Source organism: Coptis chinensis, chromosome 8 (assembly GCF_015680905.1).
Source record: "Coptis chinensis isolate HL-2020 chromosome 8, ASM1568090v1, whole genome shotgun sequence".
NCBI classification, from domain to species: Eukaryota; Viridiplantae; Streptophyta; class Magnoliopsida; order Ranunculales; family Ranunculaceae; genus Coptis; species Coptis chinensis.
The window spans coordinates 78782358-78796330 of NC_141463.1; the positions used below are offsets into that span (position 1 = coordinate 78782358).

At 36.7% G+C, this 13973-nt stretch overlaps 2 protein-coding genes and 1 long non-coding RNA gene across 4 annotated transcripts; 1 reads left to right on the forward strand and 2 right to left on the reverse strand.

The window, feature by feature from the left end:
* Positions 1-717: 717 nt before the first annotated feature.
* LOC147483280 (2-oxoglutarate (2OG) and Fe(II)-dependent oxygenase superfamily protein) lies at positions 718-3670 on the forward strand. Of its 2 annotated transcripts, none has more exons than XM_086575860.1 (2): positions 718-1928; positions 2901-3613. In XM_086575860.1, exons 1-2 carry the CDS (start codon positions 1110-1112, stop codon positions 2934-2936), a joined length of 855 nt encoding a protein of 284 aa, XP_086431986.1. In that variant the 5' UTR covers positions 718-1109; the 3' UTR covers positions 2937-3613. The 2 variants fall into 2 exon arrangements, with proteins under 2 accessions (XP_086431986.1, XP_086431985.1); XM_086575859.1 differs by having other exon boundaries at positions 734-1928; positions 3067-3670.
* A 1061-nt stretch (positions 3671-4731) lies between these two features.
* On the reverse strand, positions 4732-9047 carry LOC147483281 (internal alternative NAD(P)H-ubiquinone oxidoreductase A1, mitochondrial-like). Its single transcript, XM_086575861.1, is given in 9 exon segments — positions 4732-5217; positions 5296-5475; positions 6354-6468; positions 6618-6781; positions 7397-7462; positions 7587-7747; positions 7869-8078; positions 8576-8885; positions 8887-9047. Coding segments are annotated over 9 exon segments (1485 nt in total). The 5' UTR covers positions 9013-9047; the 3' UTR covers positions 4732-5064.
* A 1832-nt stretch (positions 9048-10879) lies between these two features.
* On the reverse strand, positions 10880-12690 carry LOC147483282 (uncharacterized). The gene is made up of 5 exons (XR_015203721.1): positions 11825-12690; positions 11555-11705; positions 11331-11418; positions 11129-11230; positions 10880-11011 (listed from the first exon to the last, which is right to left on the reverse strand). It is a non-coding gene; the product is annotated as an uncharacterized LOC147483282 (long non-coding RNA).
* Between the last annotated feature and the right edge of the window lie 1283 nt (positions 12691-13973).

Consider the following 13973-nt stretch of genomic DNA (forward strand, 5'->3'; position numbering starts at 1 on the left):
CAGGGTTTGGCAAGTTTGTTTAATACTTTAATCCATACAGCATTTATATGTGTGCAACACATCATCATATATGAACACGTTACACATGAAAAGGTAGATTGAATGAAATAATTTAATTGGAATTAACATTCTGTTCTTCACCAGAACTCGTCACGTATGGGCCTAGTGTCCTATACATAATTCTGAAAAATCTGTATGAGACCGTCATAGACACCATGGGAGAAGCATTTCCCCATAAACAGGGCGGCAGTCTTCCATTCATGATTCAACTGCAAAACTAAGAATAAAATTAGTTGTACCATGATTTCATTGTGCACGAGCAACAGTTCCTCAACTCCTGTCAGCTGTTTCAGTTTTTTCAAATTGAACCCATACAAATTTCAGATAATTTCTACTGTTACTGCATAGAACACATGCGATAGGGCGAAAGATTAGAACCAGGAAAAGATGAATTTTTAGCACCAAATTTCCAACATTTGATTTGTTGTTCATGTATATCAACTGATTAATAAGTCAAAAGATTAATAATCCAATGAGCATGCACTTACATTTGAGGCCAAATGGACGATTCATTTTAGATTAAGGCTGCATTTGGCATTGTTGAAATTGTTAAGTAGGTTTTGCTTTGAATCTGTAATACAGACTACAGTTACATCTAAATGTATACCATCCCTTATTGAACTCGATCAAATCCTTCAATCTCACTCAAATGTTCAAACATGTATAATCCCAGGAAATTAATGGGGATCCCAAGGCTCAATGAAACTTCAGTATTAAAGTGAATAAGGATTATATTCATTTGGATGCTATAAGTACGACCATTAACGAAACAGTCGAGATTTGTATGGTGATCTGAGGCCATGTGATGGTGTCGATTATATTTCTCGCATCTCAATGATCCTTGAGCAGCATCTGAAAGTTGAACAATTGTTTGAATCACAGTCTAAACTGGATCAACCAATCACTAAAAATGGACACATTCATCTAAATTTAGGTTGACGTAGACCAAGATAGCTACATCAATGGAATGCCTTTAAATACAAAAGAAACAAAAGCCACCGAGTATAAAACACACATTTTTCTCTCCTCAGCTCCCTCTCTCTGTCAACATGGCTTCTTCAGCTGAAAACCATCAACCTCATTCAGCCACTTATGGCGCCACCACAGCTCCACCACCAACACCTGCAGCACAAACAAACTGTCTCTCCACAAACGACGCAGCCGATACACTTTCTCACTTTCTTCATCGCCTTCCACCATCTCTTTCTTTACCTCCTCGTCTTTCCCCACGTACTACTTGTCCTCCTAGCATATCATTCTCTCCTCAAAACACAAGTTTCCTTGATCCCTATCTCTCTTCCTTCTCACAACTTGGTTTTTTCCAACTCACCAACCATCCCATCCCTTCTCAACTCGCTCTCTCAGCTGAGTCGGAATCTCTTTCTCTGTTTAACCTTTCCAAAACTCAAAAACATCAATCGTTCTCTAACACATGGCCTCTTGGGTACGACGAGGGGGATGACAACAACAACATGGAAGGAGGTCCCATCGAATCGTTCTGTTTCGATAGCTCTTGTTCTACCGAGTCGACTGAGGTAACTAGTTCAACTCAGTTATCACTGGCTTCATTACAAAAGTTCACTAGTGAGTTAGAGAAAGTTGGTACAGATGTAGTGGAAGCGTTATCGTCCGCCATGGGCTTTAGTAAGCGTTTGAAAGAGAAAGACATTCAGTTTAGTTCGTTGATGTGGGTTTCTGAAGGTGTTGCGGGTAATAAACAGATGATATCCGGTCGGTTTTACCCGTACATCATAGCTTTGCAATACCAGATTACATGCAGGAAATATTCGGTCCTCACTGATTCGGGTTGGAGTTCCGTGTCACCTCAGGTCGACTCGGTCCTAGTCACTGTTGGAGACATTGCTCAAGTGAGTATAAATCATATTTCCATTCTCAATTTGGTTTCGTTATATTACAAGGATTCAAAGCAACCCTGGGAAAAATCTTAATTAATAATCACTACTTGACCATTGCTAACCACATACGTATATTTGGGGCCTGGTCCCTTTACATTGAAAATGAAAGGTAGACCCTAATGACGGCCATAGTAAGTTGCACCCTACATACTGTTGCCCCACCCTGACCTGGAGGTGTACTCACATCTTGTGGGAGTGAGAACCTCATGCACCAGTCTGACCAGAGGCGAACCCTCTTTGACAAAGTTTGTCTAGCCGTACGAATGACTCAGGTGTTACACGCTTGGACTCTATTCAACGTCTGCAGCTAATATGGTGTCCTTGTTTTTGAGCATTTGTATACCTAATTTGAGGCGTTTTACAGTTGAAACTTAAAAAGAACTTGAGGTGGTAAATGTTATAGGGTCCAAGAGAGTGCCAATGAAATAGGCCCCTCCCGTTACATCAGCCGGGGAAGACGATCTTACACGTCACTTCATGTATTAAATAATGAGATGAGTGGATGACAGCCATCTTCTCATACCAATGTTATTTCTAATAATCAATGGCGGCATTTGCATCAACAGGAGAATGTGTCTGTCAACTTGATCAATTGTTTGATACATAGACCGACTTTGTGGCAAGGATACCCGGGTTCAATATACTAAACATGTCATTTTCTTCTACCAATCAATACGGAAACTGAGAACATTTGGTTCTCAAATCAAGCATTAGCATATATAATCATCCAACACAAGGAAACAAAATCTCACCTGGAGGATGCATTCACAAAATGTATCTGTTTGGAAAAAAAAATGTTCTCTATGTTCTGCATGAATACATATAACTCGAAAAGAAAAGTAACGTACAAGTCTGAGAAAGCCCATATAACTAGTTTTGAATACTTCATTTATGCCAAACAAGACCTCTGAACCTCCCTTGCAGGTCCAGCCAAACAGTGCTTCTGAAATTCGACTCTGACATGAAATTGTTTAAGCCAAAATCTGAAGAATCCTGACACTTGCCATACTGTGTAACTCTTAGAGAAGATTACAGTATGAGAAAATTTATCCAGGAGTTCTAACTCACTCTCCCATTTGTGCATTAAAAGGTATGGAGCAATGGTAAGTTGAAAAAGGTGAGAGGCAGACCGGTGGCAACTTCAGGCAACGACAACTCGCGCTTTATAACCATGTCATTGTTGGTGACTCTCCCTACAGATACTACTGTCACCATTTCTCCCTTCCTTCCCGTAATTAGTTCTCATGCAAATGACTCTGCCAATGACGAAGGTCAGGAAAATGACAAGGTTGATAAGGTTACACAAGAGAAGATGATTTTCGATACATTTTCTTTTGAGGACTACGCATGGAGAGTTTATCATGAAAGGTTCCTCTTTAAGGACCCACTTGATCGATACCTCATCAAATAGAGTACCTTTCGAATTTTGAAGCCGACCAATACTAAATAATATTTTTCTCCAACATAGTATTGTCAAGCAATCAACTATGTTTCAAGTTGTCGCTATGGGACCTTTGATATTTATCTAGAGCACAGAAGTGGCTGTGATGCCTAAAACCTTCCTTGAAGTATATTTTGGAATTATTTATTTATTTTTTTCTTCTTTTTTCAAATTTTAATTTTTGATTGTCCTTGATTATGATGAATGTTTTATAAATGTGGAAAGAAAAGAATGAAATCATTTCAGTATGAAATTCTTGGAGCTGTTAAAAGTTTAAACTGAAACAAGTGAGCCTTGGTCTGACCTAAAGCCAGCTACTGCTAGCATTTTGTGGCTTTTGGCTGTCACCTCACTGAAAGCTAATCCAGCCTCCATGCCATGAATTTGGAGAGAAAACTATGGCAGTATAGCCTGACATGACAACAACACCCTAACCCCTATAAGCCGGAAACTAACAATATGTAACAACATTTTCTCATACCAAGCAATTTGTTTCTCAACTTTTTCAGACGTCAGTAATTGGTAAAATCATGATGATAACTATTAAGAGTTCTTTGTGAGTCATTAGATAGGTGGGAGAGAAGGCGGAAACTATATTAAGCCATACTCTCCTTTCTCTCTAAACTTTCTTCTTCATTAGCAATAATATAATTTCACTATAACATTTTGCATACATGAAAATATATATTAATAAGAAAATAGAAAATTTTACGACAGTTTGATATCCAGAATTACATGATACAGAAAAAGTGACTAAATGAGAGTCACTTGATCAAGCACAATTTTGTATAGTAGATGACTAGATAGTATATTATAAGAATCTTATGGCTGAGTTACTCGAGTTCTCAACATGTGATGTGCTTTGTTAAGGACGTAAAACTTTCGATCATTAGAGATACTATACCTCACAGAAGGTTAAATAGTAACGTAATTACATTAAAAATTATGGGATTGAAATGATTGAACTGACAGATGAGATTAAATTCTCCTTTCGTCTTCCATTTTGATCCGTTTTCTCTATAGATGTTATTATTCACTCTTATTCAGACCAAATTCATGTGAAAAACTAAGTTGTTTAATATTTCACAAAAAGATTAAGATGGGGTTGAACCAGTCATTTGATTTCAGAACAACCAAACCTACAAATTTCTCACCTATATAAGATGATAGGATATGACTATTTCAGTAGTACTTGTCTCTTCTGAATCTTAGCAAGTGTCCATTAAGGAGTTCTAATGGAAATGGCTGTGGAAAACTTTTAAAACCAAATCAAACAATAACTCTGACTACTTACAAGCGGAAGAGAGAGAGAGAGACTGCAAAGATATTTTATTGGCGGTTTTCTTCCTCTGTTTATATAAACATCATAAACAGGATCAATTGCAACTAAGCATGCAACCGATGACAGCCATACATAAAATGTTTCCCCTTCAACCTATGATGTGTCTCACTTATACTTCACCAAATAAAGTAATGACCGGATCCTACTTTGGGCAAGAAATGCCAAACACTCGTCAAAGAGCAGGAAATTTGGGTGGTATAGATACAAAGAAAAAAAACAAGTATTGCGGCATTTAAAAAACGAAAAACTGGAAAGAATGTGTATGGGAATACAAGGCATGTGATCTCTGGTACCTTTTTCCTCTTTCAAATACGGCTTATATCACGTCCAAACACAAATGTCGTGAGCCAGTTAACCGCTACATAAAATCTGTTCCTCCAGCTTACCACACGGGTCAGATATGCTGATCGCCAGATAAACCAACTGACAAATCCCGTGAGAGACAGACCTTTTGCCTCCTGAGAAAGATAAGCAACTTAGTTAGCCACTTAGTTAAAGTAAATTAGCTGAAATAACTAAAATTTTGAGATACCGACTTTGCTCTTCCTGAGGTCTACAAGAGCTTTGTATCTGCCAACAGTTGCCATGCTGCCTAAATGCTTGTAGACAAATGGGGCACCTAATTCCTTGTCTCCGACACAGTGTGCATGTCCTCCGCCTTCTTTTCCAATCTGGTTTAACATAGCTGCTAGATATTTTCCCTGCCGCTCTGCAACCTGTTCCAAGTTCCCTGATTAAGTAGAATAAAGAGGCAGTGTAACAGTTGCAGCTCGCTCTCTCTCCAAAAAAAGCGAAACAGACGGACTCGCAACCAGGACGAAATATTCATCTAACTTAAAATAGGAAAAGAGGGTTTCAGCATATACTTGAAAAACGAATAAGAGAAAAGGACCACATTGGCTAAGTCAAGAAGATTTCATGTTTTCTTTCTATTTTCTTCCCTTTTTTTTTCTCACTTTTTTATCCTTTCCGAATGAGGATAGGATTATCCCATGAAAATAAAGAGTCCATCAATGAAGAATGAAATCAATGTCACAGTTAACTCCACGCTTATCACCTTGTGATACATTTTCCTAAAAACTAAGATAGTCCGATGGTGGAAAATTAACTCCATAGTGGAGGAAAGACAAACTAGTAAACAAGTCCTTGAGATCATGTGAAATATTATTTAAGTGACCTACAGAACGTGAACCATCTAAAATAAATCATGGGTTGGGTCCCCTTAGAGACACTGCTGGTGCACTCTCTCTACTCGGGCTTTTAGAGCAACCGGTGCTAAACGTGGTATAGGAGTGGTTTGTTCTTAAGAGGTAGCCAGTTCAAGTTTTCCCAACAGTGTTTACCAAAAAAAAAAAAAAAAAATCCTGTCTACACCTCGGGCTTTTTAGAGTCACTGGTATACAGAATTGGCATCAATCTTGTAATATGAGATATATTTATTAAGCTTTACAAACCAAGGAGATTCAACTACCTTTTAGAACAGAAGACGCGTAAAATGGTTTTGACAAAGTCATGAACTAACTCACTAAACGCAATGGAAATACATTTTCTGACTTGACAAATATTAAAAGTTGTAAATTATTCGAAAAAATACCTGGGCAAGAGCTGGAAGAACTGGTTTTCCAGTAGTTTCAAGGAACCCAGCACAATCACCAACTGCAAATACATCTTGTACAGAGGGAACACGCAACCAATCGTCAACGCCAATCCTGATAAAATAGACTTCAATCATTATATAGCCACTCCCTCCTTGACAGATAACAAACATGCACTTATTCGTTTAGGCAGGAAACTTATAGGTTAGAGCTCCGATATGACTTCAGTGTGAAACATAGACCTAAAAGGAAGTCAAATATACCTTCCACCTGGTGATTTCGGAAACTCCATAGACTTTGTAAAAGGTGACGGACCAACACCTGTAGACCACACTAGCAGTCCATAAGGGACCTCAGTGTCATCACTGAGAATTATTTTCTGAGATTGAACATCCTTGACAACTCCATGCACAAGGCGAACTCCAGACTGTGAGGACACAATAGAGATATATAAGGAATACCACAGCTACCGTGAAGAACAGATGTTATCAATCTTGTGAAACTCACATATTTTATTAGGATCAATTACCTTTACTAATGACCAATAAGGCAATAAGTTTCTCTCAAGTGAAAGTTTTGCCAAGCTGCTGCAGCTCGTTAAGCTAATTAATGTTTCTTTAATTACCCGACGAAAATGTGATTTGGTTGGAATTACAATAGCGCACTTTCATACAATAGTATTCTATAATGAACTTACTCTTTAGCTTTCAAGTCGCTATTACTTTATGCGTTCACCTTCCTCTTTTTACGGCATAACGTCAACTACTTAGAATTTGGAACAAATGCCAATTCCAAGTAAGGATTTGCAAGGTATGACACCTGGTTCATCCCTCTATCTACTCATATTTTACCCTGAATGGGTGGTCAAGGTGAAGCCAAATCATGGAGAGTTGTGCTGTGAACAACAGTTAAGATGATACAGACTACAGAGTGGTGAAGATTTTTGCTTCCCACCAAGTGTCCTCACATCCTTTCTTTCTTTCTTTCGTTTCTTCCTTTTGTTCTTTGGGTTTGCTTGTTACTGATATTGAACATCTCTAACCTTAGTCAGCTGATTAGTCGCATAGTCTCTGAGGCGAACGTCAAAGGATGACAATATCTCATTTGCCTGTAGGGAGAAAGAACCCTTACGGTTAGTAAACTGTGTGGGTAAAGGAGAAAAAATTGGTATTAGCAAGGAGATGATAATGCGACTCAAGTTGGCAATCTAAGTTAAGGTCATGGCAGCAAACCTCAATAAGAGTCACTTGGATATAATCCTTCACATGGGAATATCTTTCACGAACATCGTTCATTATGAAATCACTAAGCTCGCCACTAAACTCAACACCTGTTGGGCCACCTCCTATAACAACACAATGTAAAAGCCTGATCTTTTCTTCCTCTGAAAGCCCTGCAACATTGGTGAATAGGATAAACATGATGGATTAATACTTAATTGATATATAGACCAAATACACCGGATCTAGGGAGTGACTTATTTTGGACAGAAATATGTCCTTAGAATGGGGTACCAGGCACTTCAGACAGCATAAGGTTTAAGAGCAGTTTTCTGCGGATCTCCTGAGCATGTGAAACTTCACGTAGAAAAGTTGCATGCTCTTTGACACCTTTGATCCCAAAAGTTGAAGCTTCTGCTCCCGATGCAATGACCAACTTATCATATGCAATATTAAATTTCCATGGGCGGACAGTCTCTACTTCATCGGTAACAGTCTCAAGAGCTTATCTGTAGTTCCATGAAAGAACAACGGGATTAAAAACTTATTGAGGACATAGTGTAAAAATACTTCCATCATGAAGATCAATGCAATATTCTTAACTGCAATGAATAGACAATTGGAAACCGAGTCAATGAATCAGACACTTAAAAGAAACCACTCTGTGGCAAAAACAATACTAAATCTAATTTATTTACAGACTCCATTGGTACAACTTAAATTTAAGCAAATAATCTTAAAATAAAACGGTAATGTGGTGAAAACCATATCACAATAAGTACAAGGAATCACATTTGACGTGTATGTTGGGATAAAACATATAGCGGCAATCAATCTAAACTACTATTATCAATGTTTGCACTCTAGTTCAGTATCCCCATCATCGAAAAATACAAACAAATGGAAGGCACTATTATTAATTAACCACATATCTATATATATACACACAATGCACAATACAAAACATGCCGAACATCAAATACATCACTATAAAAAAGCACATACCACATGATTTTGGACATCGACAGCATTGCAATTAGCAAGAAAGAAATAAGAACCAGGAGATTTGGAAATAGCAGGTTGAATCCTACCAATAGGCTCAGCAACAGATCTAAATTCAAGTGTACCAACACAAGTAGAAGCTAATAATGGTGTAAAAACCATATGGTTCCTAGGTGATACACATACTATATCATATATATTTGTATCTAAACCTTTCATTAATCTACAACCTGCCCATCCTGATCCTAATACTACTACTCTTGGTTTCTCATTCCTCGTTGTTGGTTCTAGTCCACTTGGCTTCTTTGTTTTGTTTTTGTTGTTCGTTTGTGTTTGAAGTGAAGGTTGAGAAGCATGGGAAGAGGATTTGAGGTGAAGGGGCTTTGGGTTTTGAGTAGAGTGATGTGACTTTGAGGATGTTTCTGAACCAAGTCATCCCTTTTTTTTTTTTTTTTTGTATGCTCAGAAACAGAGTTTGCAAGTGATGAATGTTTTATAATAAGTGCAGTTGCTGAGTTGGATCGCTGAGTTTGTGTTGCACGTGTCAACTTTTCGGGTGAGAAATGTGTTTTTTTGTCTTGCTAGGCTAATGAAATTTTGTTCGAAATGCTAAAATCTCGATGAAATATTGAAACACTTTTCTGCGTAAACCCAGACATTTTGGAGCTCTCTACTTTGTTGAAACATTTTTGGGCTTTGCTTTTAGGAATGATTTTGACAGTTTCTAAAGGGAAACCTTTGTAATTTATATTCAGATGCTGCTCACGTGTTTGCCCATAATTTTGTGTTAGTCATGATCTAAAATCATATAAGTCATGTCTGAATGTCTGATGTCGTCTCTCTTAAATAATTGTAGAGTTATTTGTATTTTGTAATGACAATATCTAGAGGTAAAGCCCAACAAGTTCAACCAAAGCACTACCCTAGTCAACCAAGTCCAACTCTTCTAAGTTGTATGTATCATACTTTCACAATATTCACGGGCGATCATTGTATCAGTGAGCCCACTAGTGACGACTGGCCATACACCCAATCTCGCCAGGGTTATGTGTTGTTGAACCGTTGCAGACTGTAGTCTCTAGGTGTGTATTAAAAAGTAACATCCCCAGAAATAATTAAAATGCTAGCATTATTATTCACTTAGGGTGTGTTTGTTTAGTGGCAAATCTCTAGTGGGAAAATATTAGATTTTTTTGGGGTATTTTTCCCACTTAGAGTTTTTGCCGCTAATTTGTAGTGGGAAAATTTCCACCACAAATAGTTTGTGTTTGTTTGTTTATAGTGGGAAAAAATGGAATTTGAGATTTGCCGTGCGGTGTTTGTTTACATGGTTTTTTTCCCATGACAAATAATTTTTCAACTTTTTGGAAATATACATTTTTTTTGTTTTCAAACTCAATAGAGTCTAAAAAAAACTAAAAATAAAATACAAAATAAAAATAATTAAAGACAAATACAACTCAACATTAATAGTAATAATGTCTTTTGAAACAACTATAAAATAAAGTCAAAGTGCAATAGACTTTAACAACCATTGTTATCCAAACACATATAAAATGTCATTGTGCCTTGGATAAATTCTATTTATATATTTTCCCATACTCGGATCACATGCTATGGCTTGATCCCAAACCTTGTTCTATGATTTTCTGTTTAGAATCGTCGTGTTGCTCAGCCACAGCTTAGATTGGTAAACTCTTGCCAAGTTTCCAATACATGCTCTCTTTTCCATAGTAGGACATGTTAAGGCAGAAATTGGATATGATCAACTCTACAGATTTATGTCTTATTTCACATAAAAAATTAGGAGCAAATGCAACAAAATGCATATGTTATGTCTTTGTGAGGATGGATGGTTGGATACAATAAACACATCACTCCAAGGAGAAACAGAGTAAGGATGGATGGTTGGATACAATAAACACATCACTCCAAGGAGAAACAGAGTATACAGGAACCCATTTATATTTGTAGACTATATCGGAAGATTGAACGGATATAAAAATGTTCCACACTTAGAATAGCATTCAACTTGAAGTTCCTCTCTTCGCAACAAAAAGCTCTGCATTTCATTCCAAAGGAATACAAAAGATTTAGCCGAAGGACAAGCTTACAAGCTCAACAAAAAATGACCAATGAATCAATTTTACAGGTACTGGGGAAGCGAGCAATCGCAAGGTTGTTGATGGGTTGAGAGCATATTGATTTTAGATACAGGTAACATTTTTTCTACACTTTCTATTCAACGGGAGAGGAATGAAGCAGTGCTGAACTCATTTCCCATATCTTGACTAAAGTGGCGGAACACCGCTCCAAGTAGCATTGTTGAATAGGAACAATCGAGTTGCTCCACCGATGGCTTCTGTTGGATATACTCGAGACGTAATGCAAGTCCGCCCACCTTGAGCAAATGCTTCAACTATAGAGTGATCAACCTAGGTATAGCATACATTTGAAACAGTAAATATCCATATGCAAATAAGAACATGTGATGTTCACAACAGATCATACTAAGAGTTTGAAAGTCATTATGGAGCATTGCAGGAATATACACTTGACTAGAGTAGCAACAATTAATCCTGTATTAATTTACTCTTCATAGATTTTTGCAGTTGCCCGGTGCACATAGACGGTTAATTTTGTTATTTTTTTTCCTGAAAGAAGTATCCATTCCATAACATATAAATCAATCAGTTAAAGACGCAGAGTGTAACATATAACTTTGTTCTATGCAAAGAACTTTGAGAGACTTACCAATATTCTAACTGAGAACTTTTCATTCTTGAGTACAGGGGTGGTGCTTCTAGAAACTTGTTTACTGACATCTGTGGCCTTTGACGATCTGCAGCAAAAAAAAGTTTATTTAGAATTTCTTTATCAAGCTCTAGGTTTCATTTTCATTTTATCTGTGTATTCGATAACATTATCAGGCTCTTAACATGTTTTGATGACATTACAAGTTAAGAGAAAGCACACACCTGTGAGGCTTTGCCCACATTGAGGGGCACAATTGACCCAGCTTCAAGCTTCACACTGTTGAATTCTTTCTTGTTCAATCTCAAGCTCTCTACCTCCTTTACAGGCCATTGAAGTACATTGATCTTAGTCTTATCATCAAATAAAACAACCCTTGGAACAGTATGTAAAAAGAAACAAGTAAAAAAAATATAAGGCCATCATACATCTTAAAACTCTTTTAATAATTGAATTCATCTAATATTAATGCAATTCAATTTGCAAACCTATACTTGAACTGATGCCCACCCTTTCTGGATATCAGCAAGTTCGCTGTCAGTCTCTCCAGTCCAGCCCCAACACCTTGCAATAGCAGCACCCAGCACCCCAGCACGCAGCAACAGCACCACCACCCAGCACGCACAAAGTCAAAAACTCAAAACACACCCACGCACACACAAAGTCAAAAACTCAAAACACGTTAAGTAGTTAATCTCCAAAACCAATTCAAGCACATTTAATCACCATATATACTTTGGTTCTTTATAAATTCTTGTTGTCCCGTCAACACACTTTCTGGTATACCCCCAATTTTTTATATCAAATAAATCTGCTAAAACAAATTCAGGAAGAGAAAAAATTATCCACAAAATGGAAATTTCATAATGTATTCCATCACAAACTCAGTAGATATGAAAAGAGATTTAACCATTAGAGTGAAATTGATAGAATTCTATTCCAATTAGGTCAACAAAACACAAACACGAATTTCAGATTAACCAATTGACTTTTGTTTATGTTAACATACACTACCATATATCGTTACATCCAAAACAATCGACATAAGTTAACTGTGAGGAGAGGAAAGAGAGAAGAGAATGAAGAAAACGGGAGAAGAGAACGAAAGAGAGGATACCTGTCCAGACCGTACTTGAGGGAGTGAATGAGTGAGAGGGAGATGAGAGGGAGCGATGGTGGCAAAATTTTCTTCAACTAGTGGGAAAATTTCGACTGGCAAAAGAGTTTAGGGGGAGAGGTGGATTATATTTTCCCACTTCTAGTAGGAAAATTTCGTTTGCCGGCAAATTGAGAATAGTGTTTGCCAGTGTCCTTAAATGAACCCAAACACTGGCAAATGGTGCATCTAGTGGGAAAATAAAATATGATATTATGAAATTTTAGATGGATTGATGAGGCCAAAGTGCAATAAACAATTAATTGTAGACCAAATCCTAATATCACTATTATCAGTAGGACTAAACTATCAAAATACTAATTAAGTGATGACCAATAATTTTAAAGGCAAATGTGGTATTATGAAAATTTTGATGGGCTAACGACAATTTTAAACCAAAGTGCAATAAACAATTAATTGTGAACCAAATTCTAATATCACTATTATCACTAGGAAAAACAAAATGCCAAAAAATCCAAAACTTTTTTGATACATTGTATAGGGCATAAATAACAATTTGCAGTGATTACACTCTTACACTTAAGTTCTCACACTGATCTTTAGTCAGGTTTTGAATTTGCATTGAATCCATGTTTTGGTTAAGTAATCGAATATTATACTTAATTGGCTAATTTTCTTATCTTGCTCTTCACATCAATAACAAAAAAATCAATAACAAAAAAGAAACCATTATACTATGCTTAGCCAGCATATAGAAATCTATAGCTAGAAGTCGAATCTTTGCCTACATTTATACTGCACATCCTATCATATATACGTACACATAAAGAGTAGAAAACAATCTCCCTTCTTTAAAAGTACCAAAAAGTTATACAATGTACGTATAAAAAGAACAATAGATAGGCAAGATATATCAACAAATAAAAACAAGATGAATATAGAAAAGAAAACAATGAAAAAAAAAAATCTTGATAACCCAAATGACGACTAACAGCAATCACATGGGACTGACAATTTATTTCAAATTTCAGCAAAATAAACACATAAATCCTCGTTATTTTTGTTGTAGAACAAATTAATTGTTCTTGAAGTTCAAGCATGTTGCAGTACACAGCATATGCATGGTTCATGGAACCTCTTGGGTGTTGCGACCTCTGATTTTCGGGCTATGTCGACTGTTTGCTGATGGTGCACCATAGTCATCGGTCCTTACTGCTTGGAGAGACCTTTCTGGCACTATGACTTCATTTCCTGTGACCAACATCATTGTACTACGTACTTGGTAAGCTAGAATTAATTATCTCTAAATTCTTGAATAATAATCAGGAATTTTTTGAGAGGCTAACTTGGTATCAAAGGACTCAAATTATTCATAAAGAGTAGGGAAATCCAAATAGAAATTGAGTACAATCAAGAAAAATAATCGGAGAATATATATGTTAATAATCGATATGCTTGTAGGACGAAAAATTTGTAAACGAAAAACATTGTTCTCCCATAGAGATATAACATATTATTATTGGAAA